At 33.5% G+C, this 27,881-nt stretch overlaps 1 protein-coding gene across 1 annotated transcript; it reads left to right on the top strand.

The window, feature by feature from the left end:
* Window positions 1-5,857: 5,857 nt before the first annotated feature.
* On the top strand, window positions 5,858-21,278 carry LOC140448311 (uncharacterized). Its single transcript, XM_072541400.1, has 8 exons — window positions 5,858-6,146; window positions 7,059-7,262; window positions 8,384-8,572; window positions 9,488-9,665; window positions 10,758-10,857; window positions 11,509-11,601; window positions 16,586-16,741; window positions 21,200-21,278. Exons 1-8 carry the CDS (start codon window positions 5,858-5,860, stop codon window positions 21,248-21,250), a joined length of 1,260 nt encoding a protein of 419 aa, XP_072397501.1. The 3' UTR covers window positions 21,251-21,278.
* The last annotated feature ends 6,603 nt before the right edge of the window (window positions 21,279-27,881 follow it).

Raw genomic sequence — 27,881 nt, 5'->3', positions numbered from 1 at the left:
TAAGAGGCATTTCGTCAATTTTGGCCTATCCAACAATCTTTGAGAATGTCATAAACATAAAATTGTACACTAACACTACACGACACAGAGACAAACAGTTTAAAATTTTTTAAAAACGGCGAAGCTACATGTTGATTGTTTCTGTCTCCTGATGCCAACGATATAACGTATATCGTATCATCTGCGAATTGTACGGATTTGTACAAAGATATAAATTTAGACAAATCGTTGACATAAATAATAAACAAAAGAGGTCCCAAGACCGAACCTTGTGGGACACCATGGTTTACGGATAGAAAATCGGAGAGATGACCTTTAGACACTACCGCCTGGTGACTGCTACATAGATAAGAAGTTATAAGCTTAAGAGGGACACCTCTGATTTTATAGTAATTTAATTTGTGGAGCAAAATGTCGTGTGTAATGCAGTTAAAAGCTTTCGACAAGTCGCAAAGAGAAATTGCTATGCGATTGTCGCGCTCAAGCCCCTCAATCACCTCGCTCACAACATTAAATACCGCGTTTGTAGTAGAACGAGCACTTCTGATTCCATATTGTGAGTTGCTAAAGTAATTATTTGACTCAAAATAGAAATTAGATTGTTGTTTGACAACCTTTTCAATCACCTTCCCAAAAGTAGAAACAATGCTTATGGGTTTGTAATTGTCAGTTTTTGAGGAATCACCTTTTTTGCAGATAGGTAGTACTTTTGAGTATTTTAGTACTTCCGGAAATACTTCAGTTGATATAACTAAATTAATAAGATGAGTGAAAAGTGTTAAAACTATTTGGTAAGTTTCTTTTAAAATTTTGCTATTAATTTCGTGACCATACCTACAATTAGAATTACGAAGAGACTTTATTATTTGAGACACATCTTCTTCCACAACGGGAAGAAAAAAAAAAGGACTTGATCGGAGAAGGATAATTTATATAATTGAAGAGGACATCAACATTCATATTGGAAAGAGATGTAATTATATTCACTGCCATTGTAGTAAAAAATTGATTTATTTCGTCTGGATATAGGTCAGGTTGTACCGAACTGGATCTTGTATGTTTCTTTCGAAATTGACTATTTTCCAGCAGTCCCTAGGTTTATTATTGGAATTAGTAATAAAATCACATTAAGCTGTCTTTGTAGCATTTTGTAATTTCCGATTTTATCGTGTTTTTTGAGCAATTTGTCGTACTTATTTTAGTAGAAAATACCTTAATATTAAGTTTTTATAAGTTTCGGTAAGAAATACTGTCAAAAAATCAGGATCATTATTAATATCATAGAAAGAGTCCATCTTTGTACTAGCTAGCGCACGTTTAAGCTTTTGTAAACCAGAAGAATTTTATAATTAAAAACATATTTTATCAACTACCAAGAAGACGAGTATACACGTAGAAATCTCCTGGAGACACTAAAGACCATATTATACGAAATCAAATAGATTATATAACCATAAACAACAGATATAAAAACCCAATCGAATCTGTGAAAACGTATCCAGGAGCATATATAGGGTCAGACCACAATCCAGTAGTGGCACAATTCCGAATAAAACTTAAAAGAGTACAAACACCTAAGCCCAAACAGGTAATAGATATCAATCGTTTAAATGATGAAACAATTAAACATCAGGTAGAAACAAGCATTCAGGCAAATCTTGAAAAACTTGAAAAGACAGAGAAGATACCAGAACTAGACATTAATAAACACTGGGCCATTATTAAAAAGAACGTGCTGGAGTCCGCTAAAAATATTCTGAAGAGAGAAAAACCAAAGAAACAGAAAGAATGGATGAGTGACGAAATTTTGTTATTGATGAATTATCGAAGACTATCGAAAGGCAATAATGAAGAACAGTATAAGCAAATTAACACAGAGATCAAAAGAAAAATCCGCGACGCTAAAAAACAATGGTTACAAGACAAATGTAAAGAAATTGAAAACTTGGAAGTCAAATATGATTCGTTCTATCTTCACAAGAAAGTTAAAGAAATGATCAACAATAGAAACAGGAAGCAGACAGTACTTATAGACCAACAAAAAAACATGATAATGGAAACAGAGGAGAAACTAAAAGATTGACAGACATACATAGACGAACTGTTTGACGATCAAAGACAGCCTCCTTGTGATAATTTTCCAGAGGAGCCAGGTCCAGAAATAAGCAAAGAAGAAGCAATGCAAGCGGTGAAGTCATCAAAGAATAGCAAAGCTCCAGGACCAGACGAGCTACCAGCTGATATACTAAAGTTGATAGACGAAGATCGAATCCACTTGTTAGTAGACTTATTTAACAAGATTTATGAAAACAGTGTAATTCCTGAAGAATGGCTAAAATCAACGTTTGTCCCTCGTCCCAAGAAGGCACATGCTAATCGATCAGTCTGATGAGCCACACATTAAAAATATTCCTCAAAATAATTCACAATAGAATATACAGAAATATGGAAGAAGATATCGGAGAAACTCAGTTTGGATTCCGGGAGCTTGCCTTTAACATCTTGTCATCAGAGGTGTTTGGATGTGAATCAAGATGTATTTGCTTGTTTCATTGATTACAACAAGGCGTTTGATAACGTCAAGCATGACCAACTTTTATCTTGGCATATCTTGGTCATGTGATGAGAGGGAAAAAGTACCGATTGCTCCAGTTAATTATCCAAGGAAAGATTCAGGGCAAACGAAGTGTGGGGAGACGACGTATATCTTGGCTGCGCAATTTAAGAGACTGGTTCCAGTGCACATCTAACCAATTATTTAGAGCAACAGCTTCAAAGATACGAATAGCAATGATGATTGCCAAACTCCGTAGCAGAGAGGGCACTTGAAGAAGAAGAAAAAACCAGAAGAAGCAAATAAACCGTTGAAATGTTTGATCAGTGTCAACAACTTTATGATCAGAGTCAATTAACAAAAATTTAGCTCGATTGTCAGAAAAACAAGGCTCAAATACGCCCACTCTGTAGATATTTTCAGAACAATTGTCATAATGTTGACGATGCAGCTACTGGACTGGGATGTAATTCTAGTATAATTGTTTATAGTTACTTTTAGACCAAAAATGTTAATAGATTTTGAATATCAAAAGAAGGGTCTGATTCAATTTTAAAATTTATATTAAAATCACCAAGTATGATCAGTTTGTCTGCTTTACTAAGCAAGGAGGTTATGACATTCTCAAAATTCACCAAAAACAAGTCAAAGTCACCCTTACTCGATCTGTATACAGTTAAAATATCGTTTTGTTATTGGCTTATATATTACTATCTCATGGTATGTGGGAGAAATGGTCAATAATTGTTATTTTTCCAGATCTTGTAAAATTTTCGTATACACGTTACTTGTACAGTTTTGTAAACAAAATATGATCCAACCAATTTTCGTTGTGACTTTTAAACCCCAACTACCATAAAAAACGTACTTATCAAAGTTTGGGTTACTTAGGCTTCCTTGTATTTGGTATTGTTTTTCTAGAATATCGTTAAAAAAAACCTTTTACTACCTTTGTATACCTTTTCTCTTTAATTAAAGTCCGTTTTAATTAGATCGTGTTCTACAGCAAAGATATTTTTCAAAGAAAAACTTGAACATAACAAATAAAATATTAAGCTAAATTTCTCAAAACAACATAATATAATATTCTTTTTTATCCAAGCCATATAAAATCTAGAAATGTAAGACGATTGCATTGACTTGGAAAAATGAAAACTATGATTGAAGATACGAGTATTTGTAAACCTTTCCAACTAGCGTTGGATAGTTTATGTTTCGCCTCAATTTTTCCTACAGAGAAGGATAAAAAAGATTTGAAAACTTTTTATTGCCGCTGTATTTTACTGAGGTTGGTTACTGTGGTTATTATTGCAGGAGCTATGTCTCATTTCTACAAAATCACATACGGTGAGTTGATATTTAATACTTAACCCGATTGTGTCACTTTGACACGTACAATTTTAGCACGTTTACGGTGTAATTTCAGGAATTTTATAATGTCCCATGAATTGTGTCTGAGAATGTAGAGTGTTTAAGTCCTAGAACAGTTTTCAGGTATTTAGTAATAGAAAGATGACCCGATATGATGAAAGACAGTGAATAATGCTGGAAATTTCGAGTTCTGATGTCAACATAATAGCATTCTTATTCTCCATCACTCGCACTGTTAGAAAAAATCCAACATTTTTAAATATTTCGCCATAATTTTCGAAATATTGCTTCTTTTGGGTTCTGCAACCAGGAATACTCCTATGAAGACTCGTATAAAACTATGTTAAATAATGGTGGGAGTATCTATTACCTAAAAGAAAAAAAAAATAGAACGGGAATAAAAATAGATGGAGAATATATAAACAACTTACGTTTCGCCGATGATATACTTATAATAGCTGAAGATCTAGGTATGGCAAGAGAGATGGTACAGGAACTCGTTGTGGCTACAGAAAGTGTAGGTTTAAATTTAAATATCTCAAAAACAAAAATCATGACCAATTTGGTACCCAACCAGAACATCAGTATTGGTGGGAAAGAAATAGAACTCGTAGATAGATATAAATACCTGGGACATGAAATTATGATTCGCAGGGATAACCAGACTCATGAACTGAAGAGAAGAATCGGCCTTGGGTGGGCAGCATTTGGAAATCTGAGAGAAATTTTTAAAAGTGAGCTGCCCACATGCCTAAAGAGAAAGGTATTTGATCAGTGCGTCCTCCCAGTGTTGACGTACGGAGCAGAAACACTTACCTTAATAAAAGCAGCAGCTACCAAACTGAGAGTCACGCAGAGAAGAATGGAGCGGTCCATGTTAGGAATAACTCTTCGAGACAGAATAACCAACGAAGACATCAGGAGAAGAACCGGAGTGACTGACATCATCGAGAAGATAGCCAGACTAAAATGGAGATGGGCAGGACACATAGCCAGAATGACAGATGGGCGATGGACAAAGAGGTTATTGGAATGGAGGCCAAGGGAAGACAAGAGAAGCGTCGGTCGACCACCTACAAGATGGACTGACGATTTAAGAAGACTCAATAAAAACTGGATGAGAGCGGCGCAAGATAGACGGGGTTGGAAACATGAGGAAGAGGCCTATGTTCAGCAGTGGACTCTTGAGGCTGGATGATGATCTATTATCTTATAGCCGACAGCAGTTGTTGTTAGTTCAAATCGTTCAAATCTAACACGCGAGCGATCGCGTTCGTCGGAGAGTTAGAAAAAATCTAACTACGCGAGTGTAGGCGTGTTGATTTTTAGAGAGATCACCTAAGAAAAGTTATAATATTATCATAAAAGGTAAGATTTTTAGTGAAATACCTATAGATTGTTGAACATCCGTTATTATAAGCGCTATTTTGGTTTATTTCAGGTAAATATGGACAAGAAAGTGGAAAACCAGTTACTAAAATGGTATGAAGAGATAGACAGCGATGTGGAACCACTATATTTTGATAAGAACAAGTGATGTCCGTTCTGAACACAGTATCCTCAATACAGATTCTGAGCAGTCCACACAAGTCCAGAAAAGCGCCAAAACCATAGTATAATGCTACAAATTGGTTTTCTCGGATGCTATGATCAATAATATTGTAAAATATACAAATAAAAAACTGGATATGATGAGAGTGTTTTATACTTGCCCTAGGGATTGTCCTGATGTTGACTATGAGGAAATGCAAGCGTTTATCGGACTTTTGTTCCTTGCTGGGGAAAAGGGAGCGCACCATTTAAATACTGACAAATAAATCTGGAAATTAGATGACACAGCTCCAGATATTTTTGCAGTTATAATGTCCAAGAAAAGATTTCACCAAATAATTCAAGCTGTAAGATTTGACGACGCCACTAAGAGGCAAGAAAATGTTTGTCACTAACTGTTTATCTGCATACACTCCTGGATTCTATGTGACCATAGACGAAATGTCGGAAGCATTCATAGCCAATAAGCCAGCAAAATACGGAATCAAGATTTATGCCTTGGTGGACGCTAGAACATTTTTCACACAAAATCTCAAAATTTACCCCGGCAAACAACCTGAAGGACCATATCAACTACCCAACGATGCATCTAGTGTAGCTACGGATCATTACTTTTCCTCTATACCCTTAGCCAACTCTTTATTGAACGATCATTGCTTGACAACGATAGGTACTTTGCGTAAAAACAAACAACAAATTCCCCCTGAGTTGATAAACGTAAAAGGAAGACCTTTATGTAGTACAATGTTTGCATATGGTGACGATGGAAACAAGTGTGTACTTGTATCATACGTGCCAAAAAAATAAGAATGTACTACTACTTTCAACACAACACAGCAATGGTTTAAATGATGAAAACACCAAAGAGCATACCATGAAGCTAGAGATTATTACTGATTACAACCTCACAAAAGGCGGAGTGGATGTTGTTGATAAAATGAAGGCAGTATACTCGGTGACTTGATTTAGCAATCGCTGGCCGTTTACTGTTTTTTGAAACCTACTAAATATTTCAACTATAAACAGCCAAATAATTTACAACAATAATACTAATATTGTAATATCTCGAAGAAGCTACATTGCGGAGCTTGGCAAGCAACTTCTAATGTCCCATCTTCAACGACGTTCCAATATCCCAAATCTGCCTTTTCAGTTGAGACTCATGATCCAAAATATAACCGGAGAAAAGCCATCAGTTTCTCAAGGGGCAACTCCAACTATAAAACCAAGATGTTCTTTTTGCACTGTAAGGAAAAACAGGTTTACCCAACATTATTAAATTTTTTTAGTTTACCTAGTAGTTTTTTTGCAGTTTTGTTTTAAAAAAATATAAGTTTATCATTTTTTGTGAGTTAATAGCCAATAAACTTAACCAATAAGTACTAATGACTCATTTATTTGACCTATACCCATATATTAGATAAAATCTAACACGCGAGTGATGGTGTAATTTTTTGAGGTGCGAGTGATGGAGGGTTAAGAATAATTTATATATCTACAAACTTTTTTTAAACTGTTTCCAAAAAAACATTACAACAGTGTAATAGGTATCATAGTATCAAAATCAAGTTTTTTTTTTTAGATCATATTACAGAAATAGATACAAGTGAAGACATCGTTGTTTTTACTGCAGGATTTGGAACACTGATTATAGTTACTCAGATGACATATTTGTACAAGCGATGGGAACAGCTTTTTAAAAATATGCTGGACTTTTCTGTATACGGCAAACCAGAAAAATATGACGACTTCGTCAAATGGAGCAATCGCTGGGTTAAATATTTTAGTAAGCATTATAATGTACAACTAGTAGCTTTGCCCGCCGCTTAGTAGAGAACTAACTAACCGTAGAGAACTAAATAGGCGCGAGCTGTTCATATCTTCGAAAAATTTGTTTGTCCGGATATGGGGAGGTCCAGGGCCCTGATTCTATTTCATTTCGATGTCGAAATTTAAAAGCGACTACGCCATGACAGTCGCAATCGCTAGCGATTCTCATTTATTTCGATTGTAGTTAAAACTGGGGATATTTACTTTATCATTTTGACACTGCTGAAAATTTGGATTGGCCTTGTTGTTTATTGGCTGCACTACGCTTGTTGAATGTTTGTTTTGTTTACGTTACGTGAACGTCTTTTTTTTCTTGTTTGAGTTGTTAAATCATAAATATTGGCCATTCTCAATTATATTTTGAATTGAAAGAAAAGATGACAAGAAAAACAAAAGGCGATGTGGGAGATCCTAAGTTATATCGACTAAGATTTGACTTAGTGGTTATATTCTAATATATTTTTAAATTTACTGCAGCTTAGTAATACTAACCCTAAACATTTTGGGTATCCTAGAGGCATAAACACCTTCCAAATATGGTTCTAATACCCTTATTAAATAATTTGCAGCTTGTTTAGTAAGCCGGAATTGCTGCCTAAATTGAGCATCACTTAGTGAAAAAGAATATTGAGTATCCCGTAACATTCTTCTTATCCTCCGTTATGAGCGTCGGATATCTTACCTCTCTAATTCCTCCAAAACTAGCAAATGTCCGTAAAACACAGCCATATTAGTACTTTTTGCCTCAGTTTTCCTTGCAAGGATCAAAACACCGCCTACCTAAACTGAACCTAAGTTCACTTCTCCCAGTCCAGTCAGTCATGTCAGATTAATTTCGACTCGAAATGAAATTTCAACCACTTTCTTGAAGTTGAAATTTATTTCGATAAGTCGAAAATAGTGACATCGTTTGGTTAGTTCAGCTGAAATCCACAAGGTTCGCAAAGTCGCATTTCGACGTCGCCATATTAATTTCGACATGTTTTGAGTCGAAATCTCAATTAGAATCAGGGCCCTGATGTGACAGGTTAGACTGATATTAATTTATTATAAGTTCAATAATACTTTTATTTTTAGGAAGTTATTACATTGGAGGTTTCTTTGCTTATGCACTTGTAACTATTAGAGAAATGCCTCTATGTATGAAAATTAACAAAGAGTTGAGTTTTAATCTCAACTGTGCAACGTATCTTCCTATATGGATACCGGTTAAATTGCCAATGTATGCCCAATATATAATTTTCATTATTCAGTTTGCAATTGTAAGTAAGTAAACAATTCTAAATATCATGTCATCTGTATCAATTTCTATGATAAATCTCTCAGTATCAAAACTCGCTATTACGATAAAAACGCAATTTCGCAAGTAAAAACGTTCTTTCACTAGCAGTGGTTGTCAACAACTGGTGTGCCAGTGAGTGATGCGTTATATAATAATTATATACATAAATATCATGATACAATGAATACACAAGGTATGATATTGCGCATGACATTTGACAGCTGGCCCAGGAGTGTGACGTAGTTAAGATCGCCTGAACAACCTCGAACCCATTATTACAGCTTAACGTACACATTAATTTTGAAATTATGGTTAAAAAGTGATACATTTTTTTTTTAATGTTTTGTTTTGGTTATAATTGAATAAAAATATATTTTCAGTAGCGTAAAACCTTTACTTCTCTTAGAGATTCAGGCGAAATATTTATTTTTGTTTTCATACATATACTAATAATATAAGTACTCTTTTTGTATGCAAATCCCTTGAAATTTAAAAATTTTCTGCAGACGAAATACTGTGAGTAGGTAAATAGTAGTAGATTTGCTTATTCTGATTCACTGTCACTTACTTCCAAGCAGTTTTACTGAAATAAAAACAAAATAGAGTATAATAGAGAAAAATCTGTTTTACAATTCAATATACCAATAATAAAATATACCATAAATATTAAAAAAAGATATTTAGTTGATATAGAGTTGAGCGGCAACTATTTTTAGAATAAAAATAGTAAAATACAAGGGAGAATTATTAAATGAATAAAATCGATAAAAGTGGAGATAAAATAATTATTTAAAGAAAAATAGCTTACATTACAACTTTTAGCGATTTACTTTATATCTTGTTTTTTACTATTTTCTATATGTGCTGTTTTTAATTTTAATTTCAACTAAATTTTTTAGTATTCACTTTATTACCTTCAGCCATGCTTATGTATTTGACGTTCGAATGCGTTGAGATACTGGGATTGCATTTTGAACACTTAAGCAATCACTTTCTGACTATAATACGCGATAAAAATATTAGGTATAGACCAGATGGATTGGGATATTGGGTCAGGTATCATAACCGTATTATAAGGTAAGCAACAAATATTGTAAGAAGTTTTTATTAGGCATAAAATAAAAATAAATAAAAACATTTATGAATATAATGTATAATATTGGCACTCAAATTCATTGATTGAATTTGAGCAGAATCGAATCGAATCAAATCGAGGGCAAAATCACTAGTTGATTTGTTACTATGTTATTCAGCCGTTCACATTCAGCCTTCCTTTTATCTTTTCCTTTTTTTTTTCTTACCTTGCCTTTGCATTCCTTTCTTTTTCTTTCCTTTCCTTTCCTATCCTCTCCTTTCCTTTCCTTTCCTTTCCTTTCCTTTCCTTTCCTTTCCTTTCCTTTCCTTTCCTTTCCTTTCCTTTCCTTTCCTTTCCTTTCCTTTCCTTTCCTTTCCTTTCCTTTCCTTTTCCTTTCCTTTCCTTTCATTTCCTTTCCTTTCCTTTCCTTTCCTTTCCTTTCCTTTCCTTTCCTTTCCTTTCCTTTCATTTCCTTTCCTTTCCTTTCCTTTCCTTTCCTTTCCTTTCCTTTCCTTTCCTTTCCTTTCCTTTCCTTTCCTTTCCTTTCCTTTCCTTTCCTTTCCTTTCCTTTCCTTTCCTCTCCTCTCCTCTCCTTTCCTTTCCTTTCCTTTCCTTTCCTTTCCTTTCCTTTCCTTTCCTTTCCTTTCCTTTCCTTTCCTTTCCTTTCCTTTCCTTTCCTTTCCTTTCCTTTCCTTTCCTTTCCTTTCCTTTCCTTTCCTTTCCTTTCCTTTCCTTTCCTTTCCTTTCCTTTCCTTTCCTTTCCTTTCCTTTCCTTTCCTTTCCTTTCCTTTCCTTTCCTTTCCTTTCCTTTCCTTTCCTTTCCTTTCCTTTCCTTTCCTTTCCTTTCCTTTCCTTTCCTTTCCTTTCCTTTCCTTTTCCTTTCCTTTCCTTTCCTTTCCTTTCCTTTCCTTTCCTTTTCTTTCCTTTCCTTTCCTTTCCTTTCCTTTCCTTTCCTTTTCTTTTCTTTCCTTTCCCTTTCTTTCCTTTCCTTTTCTTTCTTTTTTCCTCAGCTTCCCTCCTTTTCTATTTCTTTCCTTTTATTTTCTTTTCACATGTATTACACATGCCTAATTATTCTTTAAAATTTTTTGTAGTATTGCTACTGAATTGTCGGATTTAGGAAAGCGAACAAGCTCTCTCATAACTTGTGTGTCTGCACTGGTTGTTGCTTGCTCAGAAAATCAAATGATACGGGTAAGTTTTGCTGTTTTTTGATATATATGATATATATGATATGATAATATTTGATAATATATGGTTTAGAGACCTGGACTCTAACAAAAAATTATGAAAACATGTTAGGATGTTTTGAAAGAAAAGTACTAAGGCGAATCTATGAAGCAGTGAATCACAATGGAGTGTGGAGAGAATATACCAGGAACCTGATATCGTAAAACATATTAAGATAGGACGTCTGAGGTGGATAGGGCATGTAATGCGGATGGAACAAAATGACCCAGCTAGAAAAACGCTCCTTGATAGACCCATTGGTCAGAGAAGAAGAAGAAGACAACAAGGTTCCTTGATAACATCGATGAGACATGAGACATATGGGAATACGTGCTTGGCGGAGGAAGACGATGGATAGGGACGACTGGAGAGAAATTCTTGAGCAGTCTAGGACCCATGCAGGGTTGTAAATCCAGAATCATGATAAAAAAATACATAAACGGCTGTCGTTAAAAAAATTTTATACCCGTCATTTTGAGAGCTCCGGTGCTTCTAGATATGCTAGATATTCTAGATAAAAATACTGGTACAAAAAATGGCAAATTGTGTACTGTTTAACACAGTATACAATTTGCCATTTTCCCAGACTCAATTTACAGATATTATCGTTTTTAGGGGATCAAACCACTTGGAGCTTTGCTTTTTATTTTTGGATGGTTAGCAGCAATTTTACTACTTGCTCATACAGGAGAAAGACTAATGAACTTTGTAAGTATCTGTAAACGTCACAATACAGCTCACAGAAGCAAAACAATGCCACTGAGATAAGATATTTTACGTATAAATATTTTTAGTTATATACAGGGTGTTTAAAAAAAATGTCATACATTAAATCACGCAGTCCGAGGACAAAAATAAATTGATTGAATCCAACTTACCTTAGTATAAAAGTGTACACAAAAAAGGTTACAGCCCTTTGAAGTTACAAAATAAAAATTGTTTTTTTGCATGATCTCCTAAACTACTTGATATTTTGTAATAAAATGGACCCGTTACTTTCTTGTTCTGAAAGCATTTTTCATACAAGCCTAAATCCGTGCAGCCCTAAATCCCCCCAAACTTTTGAGTACGTTCAAATCAAATGAATTTTGTGGCATCATTAGTTTAACACATTATTTTTAAAATTTTTTTGCATCATCACTTTTTTTCAAAAAACAGTTTTTATTGAGTTACGACCCTTTTTATTAACTTTTAAAAAATTACGTGCAACTAAATAAATGACTTAAATGAATTAACAAGTACAAAAAATGTCTATAACCTCTATAAATATCTTCTTCTTAGAGTGCCATATCCCTACGGAACGTCGGCGACTACCATGCTTATAATATTTTTATACTGATCTCGGTCTTGCTCTACGTGTAGCAATTGGTCCGCTGTCAAACCTGTCCACTGCCGCAAATTCCTCAACCAAGAGAGTTTCTTCCGTCCTATCTATTTCTTTCCTTCGATTTTACCGTTGAGAATTAGCCGAAGGAACTCTATCTTGGTCCTCTGATTATATGTCCAAGATATTCTAGTTTACGCCTCTTAATAATATTTAATAGAGTTCGTTGATGTCCCATTCTTCGAAGAACTTCTTCGTTTCTGGTTCTGCTAGTCCATGGAATTTTTAGTATCCTTCGATACAACCACATCTCAAACGCCTCGATTTTATTCATGATATCGGCGTTTAAAGTCCAAGTTTCACATCCATACAAAAGTACAGACCACACGTAACATCTTGTAAACTTTTCACGGATTTCCAAATTTAATGAGTTATTGGATAATAGAGGCTTGAATTTTTGAAATGAGTTTCTTGCCTGTTCAATTCTACATCGAATTTCGAAGGATGGATCTAGATTTTGGGTAATCCAACATCCAAGGTATTTGAATCTCTGAACTTTCTGCAGCGGTTGTTGGTTTAATATCAGTTGGGTTGCGCCGATATCCACTTTACTGGTCACCATGTATTTAGTTTTATCGATATTTATCGACAGTCCAAAATTTGTGCATTCCATGTCAACTCTATTGATTAGCTCTTGCAGATCGTCGATGTTTTCAGCTAGAATCACAGTATCGTCGGCGTACCGTATATTGTTAATTATTTCTCTATAAATATGATATTACAATAAATGTTCAAAATGACCCCCATTTTCTTCAATACACATTCGGTAACGTTTGCATTAAATTGATTTGCAGCTTCAATTATTCTAACTCTCAATTGTTGTTCGTCCTCCGTTACAGAATATACTTTCTCTTTTATCAACCCCCAAAAGAAGTCCATGGGGTTAAGACCTGGACTTCTGGCTGATCAAGAAATAGGTGCGTCACGACCCCTTCCAATCCACCGACCAGGATATTGCCTGCACAGGTATTCCCGGACTTTACTACTGTATTGCGGTGGAGTGCCATCTTGTAGAAACCACATATTTTGCCTTATTGCAATATTCACTTCTTCCAAATCCTCTTGTAAATCGTTTGCCAAGAACTGCAAATAATTATTACCATTTAAATTGTTGGGAAGAAATACTGGGCCTATTAGATTGTTATCCACAATTCCTGCCCAACCATTAACTTTGAAAGTCCTTTGGCGATAAGTCGTTTTTTAGCGTCAGGATTTTTGTCGGCCTAAATGTGCTCGTTATGATGGTTTATTATTCCATTTCTACTGAAGGTAGCCTCATTGGTAAACAAAATATTTCTAATAAAATTAACAAATCGAATGTTTTCCATTAACAACCAATCGCAAAATCCAATCCTTTTAGGATAATCTTCAACCAATAACTCTTGAACCGTTGTTAAGTGATAGGGTTTAAGCAGCTGATACTTCAAACGCCCCCAAACCCTTACGCGAGGAACATTTGGTTGAGCAGCTATACACTTATACTTGTTTCAGGGACTACTTTAATGATTTCTAAAATGTCTTCATCAGTTGCATCTATTATTGGACGACCACTATTGCCAGCAACTTGTGGTTGGAATGTACCCGTTTCCCGCAAACGACGATCAATGGTCAGAAATAATCGTCTATCGGGTGTAATTGGATTGGGGTATTTCACTGCATAACGCCTTGCGGCTGCTGCACTATTTCCTTGACATTTACCTACGATATACCCGATAGTTTATTGAAATCATAATTTAATCTGATCCAACTTACCCAAAGTTAAATGCATATCTGCCATATCCTGAAATGTGTAGGCCATTGTAATATCAAAATTTTTAATATTAATCTTATTCACACTATAAATATAAATGATAGCTTCTAATTATTGACTATAATTGATGGAACTGTTTGTAATTATTGTATCCGTAGAAACTAATTGTACTTTTATGGCCAACTAGGAAAAAACTAGTTATTCGAAAAAGTGATAAGAGGCAAAAAAGTTTTAAAAATAATGTGTTAAGCTAATGATGCCACAAAATTCATTTGATTTGAACGTACTCAAAAGTTTGAGGGGATTTAGGGCACACCTGCCTTAAAATTTTTCTGTGCGCTTAGATTTTGTTGTTTCTTTTGTATGAAAAATACTTTCAGAACAAGAAAGTAACGTGTCCATTTTTATTACAAAATGTCAAGTAGTTTAGGAGATAATGCAAAAAACAATTTTTATTTTGTAACTTCAAAGGGCTGTAACTTTTTTTGTGTACACTTTTGTACTAAGGTAAGTTTCAATCAATTTATTTTTGTCCCCGGAATGCGTGATTTAATTTATGGCATACCTTTTTGAAACACCCTGTATTACGTATGGGACGTAAGTTTTAAGACAAAAATTAATAAGTTGAATTAGTAAAACAGTGAAAGTTTATTTAAAGGTAATTTTAAAATTTATTAATGCAAACAAAATATTAATAATAAAAACAAAATTAATACCGGACTGTGGCCTTCATTGAAAAGCAATTTTTCCAAGAATTTTCGCATGTTTAATTAGGTATGTTTCGCGAATTTTTCTGAAAAATTATGAAATTTTTGAAGCCGAAGATTTATCGCCGACTTTCATTTTTAGCCTGAATTTATGTACTTCTTCTTCTTTCTTCTTCGTCTAGCCATTCACGTCCACATCTGAACATAAGCCTCTTCAAGTCTTCCTTTCCATTGTTTTTTATTGTACGCTACTTGTAGCCAATTTTTCCCGGCAGTCCTTTTCAGATCATCTGTCCATCTCATAGGAGGTCTGCCTCTGGGTCTTTTGTGTTGGTATGGTCTCCAGGTTAAAATGGATCTGTGCCATTTGTTTAGATCGGTCCTAGCTACACGTCCAGCGTATTCCCATTTCAACTTTAATGATTTTTGCACCACATCGGTGACTTTGGTTTTCTGTCTTATCCATGTATTTGTTTTCTTGTCCTTAAGTGATATACCTAGCATTGCTCTTTCCATCGCGTGTTGAGTGACTCTAAGTATATTCATATTCTTTTTTGTGATTGTACATGTTTGTGCCGCATAAGTTAATATCGGAATAATGCATGCATCAAAAACTTTAGATCTAAGATGTAATTGAATTTGTTGATTTCTGAGTATATAGTTCAGTTTACCGAATGCTGCCCAAGCTAACTTTCTTCTTCTTTTTATTTCTTCAGTTTGAATTTCCCTATTTAGTATTATTTTTTGTCCTAAGTATATATATTCTTCAACTTTTTCTATAACTTTATCGTTTATTATTGCCACGGTGTCTTCGGAGTGCATAACTTTTGTTTTGTTTAAATTCATTTTCAGTCCTATTTTAGAAGATTCGGTATGTAGTTCTAAAAGCATGGTTTGCATTTCTTGTAGGTCAGTAGCTATCAGGATTATGTCATCTGCAAATCGTAGATTACTGAGGTAGCGGCCATTGATGTTTATTCCCTTATATTTCCAATTTACCAATTTAGGTTTTTAAAAACGTCCTCCAAGACTAAGGTGAACAGTTTGGGTGATAAAGTATCTCCCTGTTTGACTCCCTTGTTTAATGGTACAGGGTTCGTGTGTTCATTTTCATTTAGGTAGTATGTAGCTGTAGCTTGTTTCATAGTTTCTTTTATTAAGTTAATATATCTGCTGTCTATTCTACAATTTTGCATTGCGTTTATTACGGCCGTGTGTTCTATGGTATCGAAAGCTTTTTCGTAGTCTACAAATGCTAGGAAAACTGGAAACTTGTATTCGTTACATTTTTCTATTAATATTTTTGTGGTTAACAGGTGATCGGAAGTTGAATAGCCTTTTCTAAAACCTGCCTGTTCATATGGTTGGTATTCGTCTAATTTCCTTATTAGTCGAGTAGTTATGACTTTGGTGAGTATTTTAAACAGGTGTGACAGTAGGCTGATGGATCTGTAGTTTTCCAATTTTCGACTATCACCTTTCTTGTGTAATAAGATTACTTTAGAGTTGTTCCAGCTCTTAGGGACTTTGCCCTGATGTAAACAACTGTCCACAAGCTTAGTTACAATTGCAATTAGTTCCTTACCATCTTCTAATATCATATCTGTGGTAATATTATCTTCTCCTGCAGCTTTATTTCTCTTCAGATTTTACAATGCTGTAGTTACCTCTGAAATTGTTACTTTTGGCATTATTTCTGATCCAACATTTTTTATTAATTTCCGTGCTGGTCTCATCTCATCATCTTGTTGATGTGTTCTGTAAAGTTCTGTGTAAAATTCTTCTATTCGTGTCAGTATGTTTTCTCTAGAGAAAACAATTTATGTACTATGCGTTACTTTTTATTTGTAGACATACGTCCTTCGAGAAGACATATATAGTTCTGATTGGTATCTAGCTACACCTTCGGTACAAAAAGATGTTGGCTTTATTCTGTTCAGATGTCAAAAGCCTCTTTATCTTAGTGCTTTACCGCTGGGCACAATAAATTACGCATTGTTTGTGATGGTAAGTGTATTTATTAATTCACATTTTTCAAGGCTAACGAGCACATACTTGCCCCAAAGACCACTTCAAACGGGGTTTCATTGAAATGTATTGGACCAAAAGTTAGAACATCAACAAAGTATATTTAAATCGATTATTTCTTAAAGGAACTAAGTGAAATTTTCAAGTTTTGAGAACAACAGAAAAATGTTGTTTATTTTTGATTTTCTTTAAACCCGACATTATTTAAAATTTATCTAGAACAAGCTCTAAAACTGTGGAAGCGCAAATGTAGAAATATGGAAATGCCGATTAACAACAATATATACACTTTGTCATTTGCAGATGATCAACTAGTGATAGCACAAGATTATGAAGATATTGTATCGGCGGGAAACAACAGGACCTCATATTGGAAGATGGAGGAGTAATCAAACATTGCAACACATACAGGGTGAGTCATGAGGAACTTTACATACTTCTACCATATGTAGAGTCCCTCAGGGAGCATATCATGTGGCCACTAAAAAATGTCAACTCCTCTTCTTTATTAATTAACAGGGTGATTTGTGTAATTGACCATTTATTTCATTTTACTGTAGTGTTTATACGGCTCATTTGATTTTTTTAATTTTTGCATGATACAGTACACTACTATCAAGCATTCGACTGGTATTAGCTAAACTAAAAAATTCCAGGACTGGCTTTGGAAAAATTAATTTAGAGATTCGTATTAAATATTACACCCTGTATAATTTTTTTTTTAAAATGCAATAAGTGATCTTCAAACTACATAAATAGCCAATGAAAACGATATATGCGACAATGTTGTCGCACTTTTATTAAATTTTTAGTGAACGATCAAATCTTACCAAAAATAGAACAACCATAATGAAGTATCAAATTATAAGGTATTAATTTAAACAAATGTTATAAATTTCAAACATTTTAATTAAAATGAGTTCCTACAACATAATCTAATACGTAGAAAATTAACATCTTTACTGTCACTTTGTATTATCTCTACGATAGAATCAATTGTTTTTCAATTTTAAATTTTTACTCATAGATCGTATTGGGGCATTATTTTCGATAAATAATAAATTAAATTGATTAAAAAGTCAAACCTCTTGTATGTGTTAGTTTTTGTTGATTGTAAATGATTAAAATTTTATGTCAAATAATAATAAATTGCATCAACTGTACTAAATAAAAATAAATCTAAAAAAGTTTAAAATGAAGGTTGGCGTTGACCGTTTGACGTTTCTTGATATTTTATACCCATTGTCATTATTGTCATTATCAATTGTTATTTATGTGTACAAGAATACATATTTCTTCTGTCATATCTACGTTAAGTACATTGTGTTAGTTTTGGTAGAGCTTTTGTTACTTTCGTTCAAAATGCCACATCAGTTTACGACCACAGAATATGCAGACATAATATTTGTTTATGGATTCTGTAATGGGAATGGTAGGGCTGCTAGTAGAGAATATCGCAGGAGATTTCCTAATCGTCGAACTCCCAGTCATCCAACATTTGGGTCAGTTTTTAATTATTATTTGCGAGAAAATGGCACTTTTCCTAGTGGAACAACAGAGCGACATGTAGATGAAGCGCAGGAAGATGACATTATGGACGCCGTTACTATGAACCCTACAATAAGCACTAGACAAGTAAGTCGAGAACTCAATGTTACTCAATCAAAAGGAAGTAGAGTCTTACAAAAAAAAATCTATACCCATAACACATTCAAATGGTTCAGCGACTACATGCTGGAGATGAGATCGATAGGTTGGAATTTTGTAGATGGATTAACAATAATCGACCAACGCTATACAGGACACTATTTACAGATGAAGCTCAATTTACCAGAGACGGGATAAATAATTCACGAAATTCACATGTGTGGGCAGAAGAAAATCCCCATGCTATTCGAAAACGTCGTTCTCAGTTAAGGTTTTCGGTTAACGTGTGGATTGGTGTCATAAATAACCAATTAGTAGGTCCTTACTTTTTTGATGGTCCTTTAACAGGGCAGGTCTATTTGAACTTTCTACAAAATATTTTGCCGAATTTGCTTGCCAACGCGAACGTTGCTATCCGAGGGATGTATTTTCAGCATGATGGGGCACCCCCACACTTTTTACTGGCAGTGAGACAACATCTCAATAATGTTTATGGCAACAGGTGGATAGGACGTGCAGGTCCTATTTCGTGGCCTTCAAGATCCCCTGATTTAAATCCCGTTGATTACCATATTTGGGGACGATTGAAGCAACTAGTTTACGCAGTGAATATTAATAACCGACAACAATTAATTGATAGAATTATACATTGTTGTAATACTATTAGAAACGATCCCCAGAGTATCCGTAATTCAATATGTCAATTAACAATTCGGCAACAAAAATGTGTCCAGGCTGCAGGGTTCCATTTCGAAAATCTTTTTTGAATTATTTTTATTTTGTTAGCATTATTGTATCTTTTCCAGTTCTAATTTATGGGTTTATCATAACTATGTACATATTTTTAGTTTTTTTTTTAAATTGTTCTTCGTTATTGTTAGTAGTTACTGTTTTTTGTTGTGCAGTGACTCAGTTTATTATTTCAACTAAAATGTTTGAAATTCATAACATTTGTTTAAATTAATTACCTTATAATTTGATACTTCATTATGGTTGTTCTATTTTTGGTAAGATTTGATCGTTCACTAAAAATTTAATAAAAGTGCTACAACATTGTCGCATATGTCGTTTTCATTGGCTATTTATGTAGTTTGAAGGGTGTAATATTTAATACGAATCCCTAAATTAATTTTTCCAAAGCCAGTCCTGGAATTTTTTAGTTTAGCTAATACCAGTCGAATGCTTGATAGTAGTGTACTGTATCATGCAAAAATTAAAAAAATCAAATGAGCCGTATAAACACTACAGTAAAATGAAATAAATGGCCAATTACACAAATCACCCTGTTAATTAATAAAGAAAAGGAGTTGACATTTTTTAGTGGCCACATGATATGCTCCTTGAGGGACTCTACATATGGTAGAAGTATGTAAAGTTCCTCATGACTCACCCTGTATAAATATTTAGGTATGATCATCGCAAAAAAAGGCAACGTAGACAATACAATTGACAAGAAAAACAACCAAGCAAGAAAAGCAATTTTCCCTTCTCAATAGTATCGTTTTGGATCAATCAATCTCTAATAATAACAAGCACAAGATATATAACACAATCATTACAAGTGTAATTACCTACAGTAAGCAAATAAAGGAAAGATACAAGAGAAAACTTGAGGCAACGGAAATGGATTTCTGGAGACGTTCAGCTGGAAAATCTAAACTAGAAAGAGTAATGAATAACAGAATAAGAGAAATTAAAGTAAAACATACAATGGTAGACGATATTGGTACCCAACAACTCAGATGGTACGGTCATGCACAGAGAATGTTTGAAGAAGGTCTCCCAAAACAAGTCTTAATGTGGACGTCTCACGGTTGAAAAAAAGAGGAAGACTCCGCCTTAGTTGGAGAGAAGGTATCAATAGAGAAATGAAAGACAGAGACATAAAAGAAGTCCATAGTGATTTAAGGCTACAAAACTCCGCAGAAAAATACAAAGTTATAATCTTTACCAGGCATAACATAAAACCGATGCAGAAAATTACAATAGATGGTATAGAAGTTCCGGTGGATACCAATTTCAAATACTTAGGAATCACATTAGACAGAAACTTGACCTGGAAACTTCATATTGAACAAATAGAGACAAAATGCAATAAAAGACTAAACTTCTTAAAATCCATTATGCGAACTTGGTTGGGTGCAGAACCTCAAATAACAAAAAAAAAAGATCCTGAGATAGCAGGAGAATTGCTAATATGGCAGAATGCGTACCCCAGATGTAGTCAACCCACTGTTCCACCATATGGCGATACTAAACCAGTAGAAACCTTAAGAATCTTCGTCCGAACAGACGTTGTGTACATCATGGTATAAAAATGGGAAAACAAATTAAATTTTGCAAAAACTATTCAACCCATCTGGCCCATCTTTTGCAGACAATTCAAACACAATAACCGCCAGGTTCAAGTACATTTAAATAAATTTTAATAAATAATAAAAAATTTATTAAAAATTTAACTATTTTGCAATTATTTTTTTGTTTATTAACCGATTTAAATATATAGCGTGAATCAATTTGTGTATCGTTTTTTTCCGAAAGTTGTTTTTTGACGTAAAATTTTTAAATAAAAATTATATTTCCAATAAAAAAATTAATGAACTCCTAGATGAGAGTCTTTTTGTAATATCTCATACTACAAATTTCAACTGTCAAATCCATCTATATATGTGTTACGAAAAAAAAAAAACATTTTTTACCAACATGATTTATCATCAGCTCGAGCTATCAAGCTCAAGAGGACAGAATGTATCATTTAAGTATAAAAAAATTAACATATTTTTTTTTCAGTTACTGAAAACATCATATTCATATTTAACTCTATTGAACAGCAGCATGTGAAACCAAGGAAGCAACAATGTAGTAAGACATGCTAAAGTATCTTATTTATATCCAAAATTATTTAATATTTAGAATGATATAAATATATAGTAGTTGTTAAAATTAAATTAATAAATGGTTAAGATGTAATTTTCGTTTTTTAATAAAAACCCATTATAATCATTATTTTTTTATACGGAGGCAAAGCGTTATAGTAGAATAGAGTATTTACTTATCTACGTAACAAAAATATTGTTTGTAGCAAGTCAAAAAAAAAAAAATGGATTATAAAAAAGGAATAGAAAAGAACACATATTAAACAGAAAAATATTTATGGCAAAGTTACGGTAAGTAGTTCAGTGGATGTTCTGCAGTGAGTCATATATTCTTCTGAGCAGTAAAATTCTTCACCTTCATTCACTAATTCTTGTCTTTTATGACTTGCTACAACGTTGGTAGTTGTCCGTGAACTGTCAGTTTTTTTGCGTACACATCAAAGGGATTGGTGCCAATACATATTGGTGGTGCCGTTGATGCCGACCACACATTGGCGCTACAGCAGTATTCCAATCGGCGTATAATTATGCACATAATTTAGTTGTTGGCGCGTAATTTTCGCATCCTGCATAAAATAAGGTACCTAATTTTGCACAATCTAGCAAAGCAAAAGAAAATAAACTAATGACAAACCACAGATTATAAAAAGAGTCCTCGTCTTATTTTTTCTTTTAAAACACTTTTTAGAAAATAAAAATTACTTTATCAAAGAAAATATTCATTCCATAACGACATTAACAAACAAATTTATAACCTGTGAAAATCGGTCTTCGGTCACCTGAGCCACCTCCGTTGAGTTGTTTACGATTAACACTCTGATACGGGCCGGTGGTCTATCAGAACGGGGTTTATGCTCAAAAGGCTATTTCTTACATAAATAAATAATATGCATGTCTGGTTTTTTCAGTACCTTTCAGACAGCAAAAAAAATGTACTTATCTAAATATTTTACAAAAGTATATGCTTTTAATTTTGAAATATAGATTATTTTGTGCTAATAGACCATCGTTGTGTGGTCATGTAACTTTTAAAATATGTACTTCCATATACTGGCTGTAGATTCAAGTTACGTTTGATGCAAAATATAGCCAAAATAGAAGGCTAAAAAATTTGGGAATTGAGTTAATAAAATACGGCACCTCTAAAGATCTAGTAGCTTTAAATAACGCTGTTTGTAATGACGTAAAAGTCGCCTTTTTTGTAGCAAAATATAATCATATGCACTCATTATCACGACATGTCGGACATATTGACGTTTTCTCTAGAGGGAACAGACTCCAATATATATAACGAGTTTATTACAGCTGCCGCCGTTTCTCGCAACCTAGCTTCCAACGCTTGCGATCGTTCCAGTCATCTACTTGGAGACCCCTATCTTCCATTGCACCTTTTACTTCTTGTCTCCACGATCTTCTTGGTCTTCCCTTTTTCCTGCGGTTGGTGGGGATCTACTGTAACATTCTCTTTGGCCATCGTTGATCATTCATTCTTTCTAGATGGCCATACCATTTCAGTCTTTTGCATTCTATAGTTTCCAGGACGTCAATGTCTATGCCCATACGCTCTCTGATTTCAGTATTCCTTACTCTATCTCTTCTAGTGAGTTGGCAACATCTTCTCCAATAATTCATTTCCATTGCTTTTATTTTGGATGCGTCATTTTTATTTATTACCCAAAGCTCTGAACCATATGTAACAATGCTTTCTATAATACTTTTGTATATCCTAATTTTTGTGTTTCGGGTGATGTGGTTATTCCAAAGTATACTATTCAGTTGACGTATTGCTGAATTTCCTTGACCAATTCTAGTAGCTATTTCTTTTGTATTCCGACCATTGTTTGTAATATTTACACCGAGATATTTATAGCTATCAGTATTTTGAATTTGTTTGCTTCCTAGTTCTAAGTGCTTTCCTTCACCTCCCACTACTACGTACTCTGTTTTTGATGGATTAATGGATAAGCCCCACTTAGTATATTCTTCATCTATTTTTCGTAACATGTAGTGGATATTATCTTGATCTTCTGCAAGTATTACTTGGTCATCAGCGAAATGCAAGCTGCATTTTGCTGATGACTCCAATGATGCAACTCCAATACTTAACCCAATGTATGGATATCTCACCGAACGTGGGTACACATTTGACCCAAGCATCGGCTCCAACGTTGGCACCAACGTTGTATCCCATGTGTGGAGCCGGTCTTAGGCAAACGCGGCGTCTAACGTCCTCATGTGAACAGGGCCTTAGTATACTAACAGACCCACGTACGGTAAAATCTAATAGTGGTACAAGCTTTATGCTGTTTTTCATTTACAACTAACTATAACTAAAATAGCTTTTCCTTTTCTAGTATTTTATAACGGTGCGAGCTCTTGTAAATTACATAACAATAAGCATTTTGTCATTCTAAAAATAAAAAGGGAAGAGATTATGCAGAATTCTGGAGTAGAGTTAAATAGGAGAACGCTCCTTTCATTATCTAAAAACAAAATAAGTAATTAGTAAAAATGTCAAAAATACACGATTAGTTGTTCCAAAAAAATACAAATACTATGTTGTAAGTTATTAATGTTGTAAGATAAATATTTACTTAATAAATAGTACAGACACCTGCAAGCATTGTAAATACTTCAGAATTGTTTTCTTAAATGATTTTTGTTCTTATACGTACAAAAAGGAAATAATTATGCAAAATATATATGTAGTACTATTTAAAAGCTACCAGGATCCGAATATTATAACATTCATTAAAATAGGACAGCTGCGTTGGATAGGACATGTAGAAAGAATGGAAGAAGGCGAAATACCAAACAAAATATTCAAACAGATGCCAGTAGGAAAAAGAACAAGAGGAAGACCGAAGCTGAAATACTTAGAACAAATAGAAAATGATATAACAACCTTAAAAATAAAAAACTGGAGAAAAAAAGCACGAAACAGATCAGAATGGAGAAGAATCCTGGAACAGGCCAAGACCCAAAAAGGGTTGTCGAGCCAGTGATGATGATGATGATGACTATTTAAAAACAATGAGGATGAAAAAAAATGTCCCAGCTTAAAACGCTCCTTGATAGGCTCATTGGTTAGAGAAGAAGAGGAAGACCCAGAACAAGGTTTCTTGATAACATCGATGAAGACATGAGAAATATGGAAATATTTGTAGAAAATTAAGTAATGTATTTTAAAGGATAAATACTTATTACTTAGGTACTGTCACTGTCACTGCCAATTCTTAAAATTTGTCAGATAACTTATTATGTACAACCTTAAAAAATGGCTGCATATCCTAGCAAAGATCTAAAAGCAAAAATTGTAACAAAATTAGAATATTTCGTTGGTTGGTTACTATCTGCCGTAGCGAACCATTTTAACGTAAGCAGAAGAACAATTTTTATTATTGATAAAAAATGTAGAGAACAAGAAACTCTCGAAAGAAAGTAAGGTTCTGGAAGACCAAAAATATCTACCGCTTATGAAGATCGTACGCTTTTGGAGAGATTAGAAGAGAATCCTTTTGAAGATGAGAAAACTACAAGAGTTATGTCTAAGTTTCCGGGAAGAAAGACAACAACTTGGCGCAGAATTAAAGCAACGCATCTTAGGTACCGAACTGCAGTAAAAATAATCTTGCACCACAACAGAAGCAATCAAGACTTATAATTGCTTCAAACCATCAGTTACAAAATCAATATTTTTGGGACGGTAATATTTACAGATGAGAAAATTTTCTAACAAGGACAAAATTGGGGTGTATAAACCAGATAATAATATATTTAATCCTCTATATGTTGATAGATATCGAGCAACTGGTCATTTTAGCGCCAATGTATGGGAATGGATTTCATCTATAGTAATGAGAATTGTATAGCGAATTGATGGCAGGTTTGTTGGCAGACTTATCTGAATATTCTAGAAAACATCATGTTTCTCAGTGTAGAACAGTTGTATCTAGAAAATAATTTTATCCTTCAACAAGATAATTGTCCTGTTCACACTGCAAATATAATAAACCAGTGGCTCCAGAATATCAACATCGAAACTTTACCATGTCCCATCTACCGTCCAGATTTAAACCCAATCGAGAATGTGTGAGGGATTATTATAAAACGGTAGTATGGGCGTAATTTTATACCTCAAAATGCTGAAGAGCTGTGGCACGGTATACAACAGGTTTGGGAAGAACTCTCTGAAGAAGATAATCTTTACATACCTAAATTTGGTATAGTTTTGGTCTTCCAGATCCTCGCTTTATTTCGAGAGTTTCTTGTTCCCTTAATATTTTTTATTAATAGAAAAACTGTGGTTCTACTAAAATTAAAATGTTTTGCTGAATCTGAAAGTGCCCAATTCTTTTAATTTGGTTACAATTCTTGCTATAATATATTGTTGAGTTAAGCCGTTTGTTTTATTCCTTAATAATAATAAAAATAAAATAACAACAATCCTATTTTGTTGTTGCACACAATTGTTTGTTGTTTGTTTGTTTATTTTATTATTTGTCTGTCATAATAAATAAAATCTAATGTCGTATCAGTTTTTAGAAAGCAGCTGTACATCCAGATAGCACTGATGATGACATAGTTATTCGTTCTGTGATGTAGCCCAATAGACAGTAAAACGATAAAGTTCTAAATAAGAATGGCGTACTTTTTACGCCTCGGCGACCACTTAAGGCTAAAATAAAATTTATTCTAACATTTTGTCACCGTTCCTATACAAAATATCATAAAAACGTTAACCATATTACTTTGACTATGGCAAAATCAATTGATGTATTTCAGATATTGTTTTGATAAAGGCATGGAGTACCTGTCGAAACGTACCATAAGCAAAAGAGTGAAATTAAGTTGTCCTAATGGCAACGCTTGAAGCTGAAGTGTAATGTTGCTACTCATCAAGATAAATATAATGTCTTTCCTTGTTTTAATATCCGTCATATACCATAATGAGTGGTAAACTGCATCAGTTATATCTTGGCTCTAGAAAGTTAATACGATTAGAAATAATTAATTTATTATTTTAATATGCTGTAATTCAGGTTAGGATATGAAAGTATTATTGATTGCTGCAGATCATAAATTAAGAAATCACCATGGGAAAATTCCCAGTAGTTTGTCATAATAAAAAAATGAAAAAGAAGTATATTTACTTATAATACGGATGTACATGTAAGTGTAATGTAAAATGTGACTTACAAGAGCAGTAATACAATATCGATGGTAATTACAGCTACCAGTGTTATAAAGAATTGGCCAAAATTTTTAAAAATTCACATCGTTTAATCCTATTGGTAAGATTACAATCATTTACTTAATCAAAGTATATTTGAATTATAAAAATAGTCTAAATTGATAAATGAGACTTGAAAAATAGCCGTCTGGCAATTATTTACACAAGCAAAAGTACCGAAAACAAATTGAAAAACCAGTTTAGGTAAAAATAAACATAGAAAGGTAAAAATGACAAAATCACATGATTATTACAAAAATAATTAATAATATTGTTTCAAAGGCACTTAATGTGCAAATTGATGATTTACGGCATGTTTTCGCTATTAATTGCCAATCGCCATTGCGGCATTCCAACAAGCTGTTCATAGAAGACCCGAGGCAGAAGGGAACTCAAAGGCTCAACAGGCACCTGTATATTTACATAAAATAATGAACCAAATGTTCAAAATTATAGGCTTCACTAGACAAGAAAGCCTGAGGATAATATTGAAAGAAATACCCGATATCGTCGAAAAATAAATGTAGGAATAATTAGACACAATATTATTGGACCATTTTTCTATGAGGAAAATTTAAATTCAAAAAGGTTTTTCGACTTACTACAAGAAGAGATTTTACCGAGACTTGCAGACATAGCTCCAGATGAAGAACAAATTTGGTTTCAAATGGATAAATGTTTGGTGCAAAATGGCGGAGTGTTCGAAAATTTTGTTATAGTTTTATGTTTAGAGAATATCATAAATTATTTTTAGAAATAAAGATCACAGTAAAACTATATTGGAATTCTTTGAATTGTTGAATAACCTGGAATTGAGTTGGAGTGTATTAGAATATCTTACGTTAAATAAAGATCTGACAGTGCTCGTACTTTTGCCTGAATATAACATTATCGCGATTTGTCGTGAACTGAGTACATTTCATCAACTTTATTGCTTTGTAAACAATAAAATTTATTACTTACCAAGTAATTTTTATTGTTCAGTATTTAATAAAATTGATTGTTTATAATTTAATCATAAAATAAAAATATTGACAATTCAAATATTATCAAATATCAGAAATATCAATATGACCAAACGCAACACGTCATACACATTCTTGGACTACGTGTGGCCTGACTTTTAGGGGTGGGACTTAAAATGTATTATATTTTGCAAAATTTTGGAGTACTTTTAATTCGTAAAATAATTTTATACTGTTTTTAATATAGATATATAGATTTCAGTCCTCTACAAACGATTTCTTATGACTTTTGATGTAAAATAATTAGGCAAGCTGGAATTAAAGAATAAAAAAGTTATAGAAATGACTGGATTAAGTGTCAAGAATATGCATAATTTAAGAAATTATGGCTTCTTACC

Source organism: Diabrotica undecimpunctata, chromosome 8 (assembly GCF_040954645.1).
Source record: "Diabrotica undecimpunctata isolate CICGRU chromosome 8, icDiaUnde3, whole genome shotgun sequence".
In the NCBI taxonomy this organism is placed as follows: domain Eukaryota; kingdom Metazoa; phylum Arthropoda; class Insecta; order Coleoptera; family Chrysomelidae; genus Diabrotica; species Diabrotica undecimpunctata.
The sequence above is the reverse complement of the archived record's forward strand: the minus strand, read 5'-3'. Positions and strand labels throughout refer to the sequence as shown.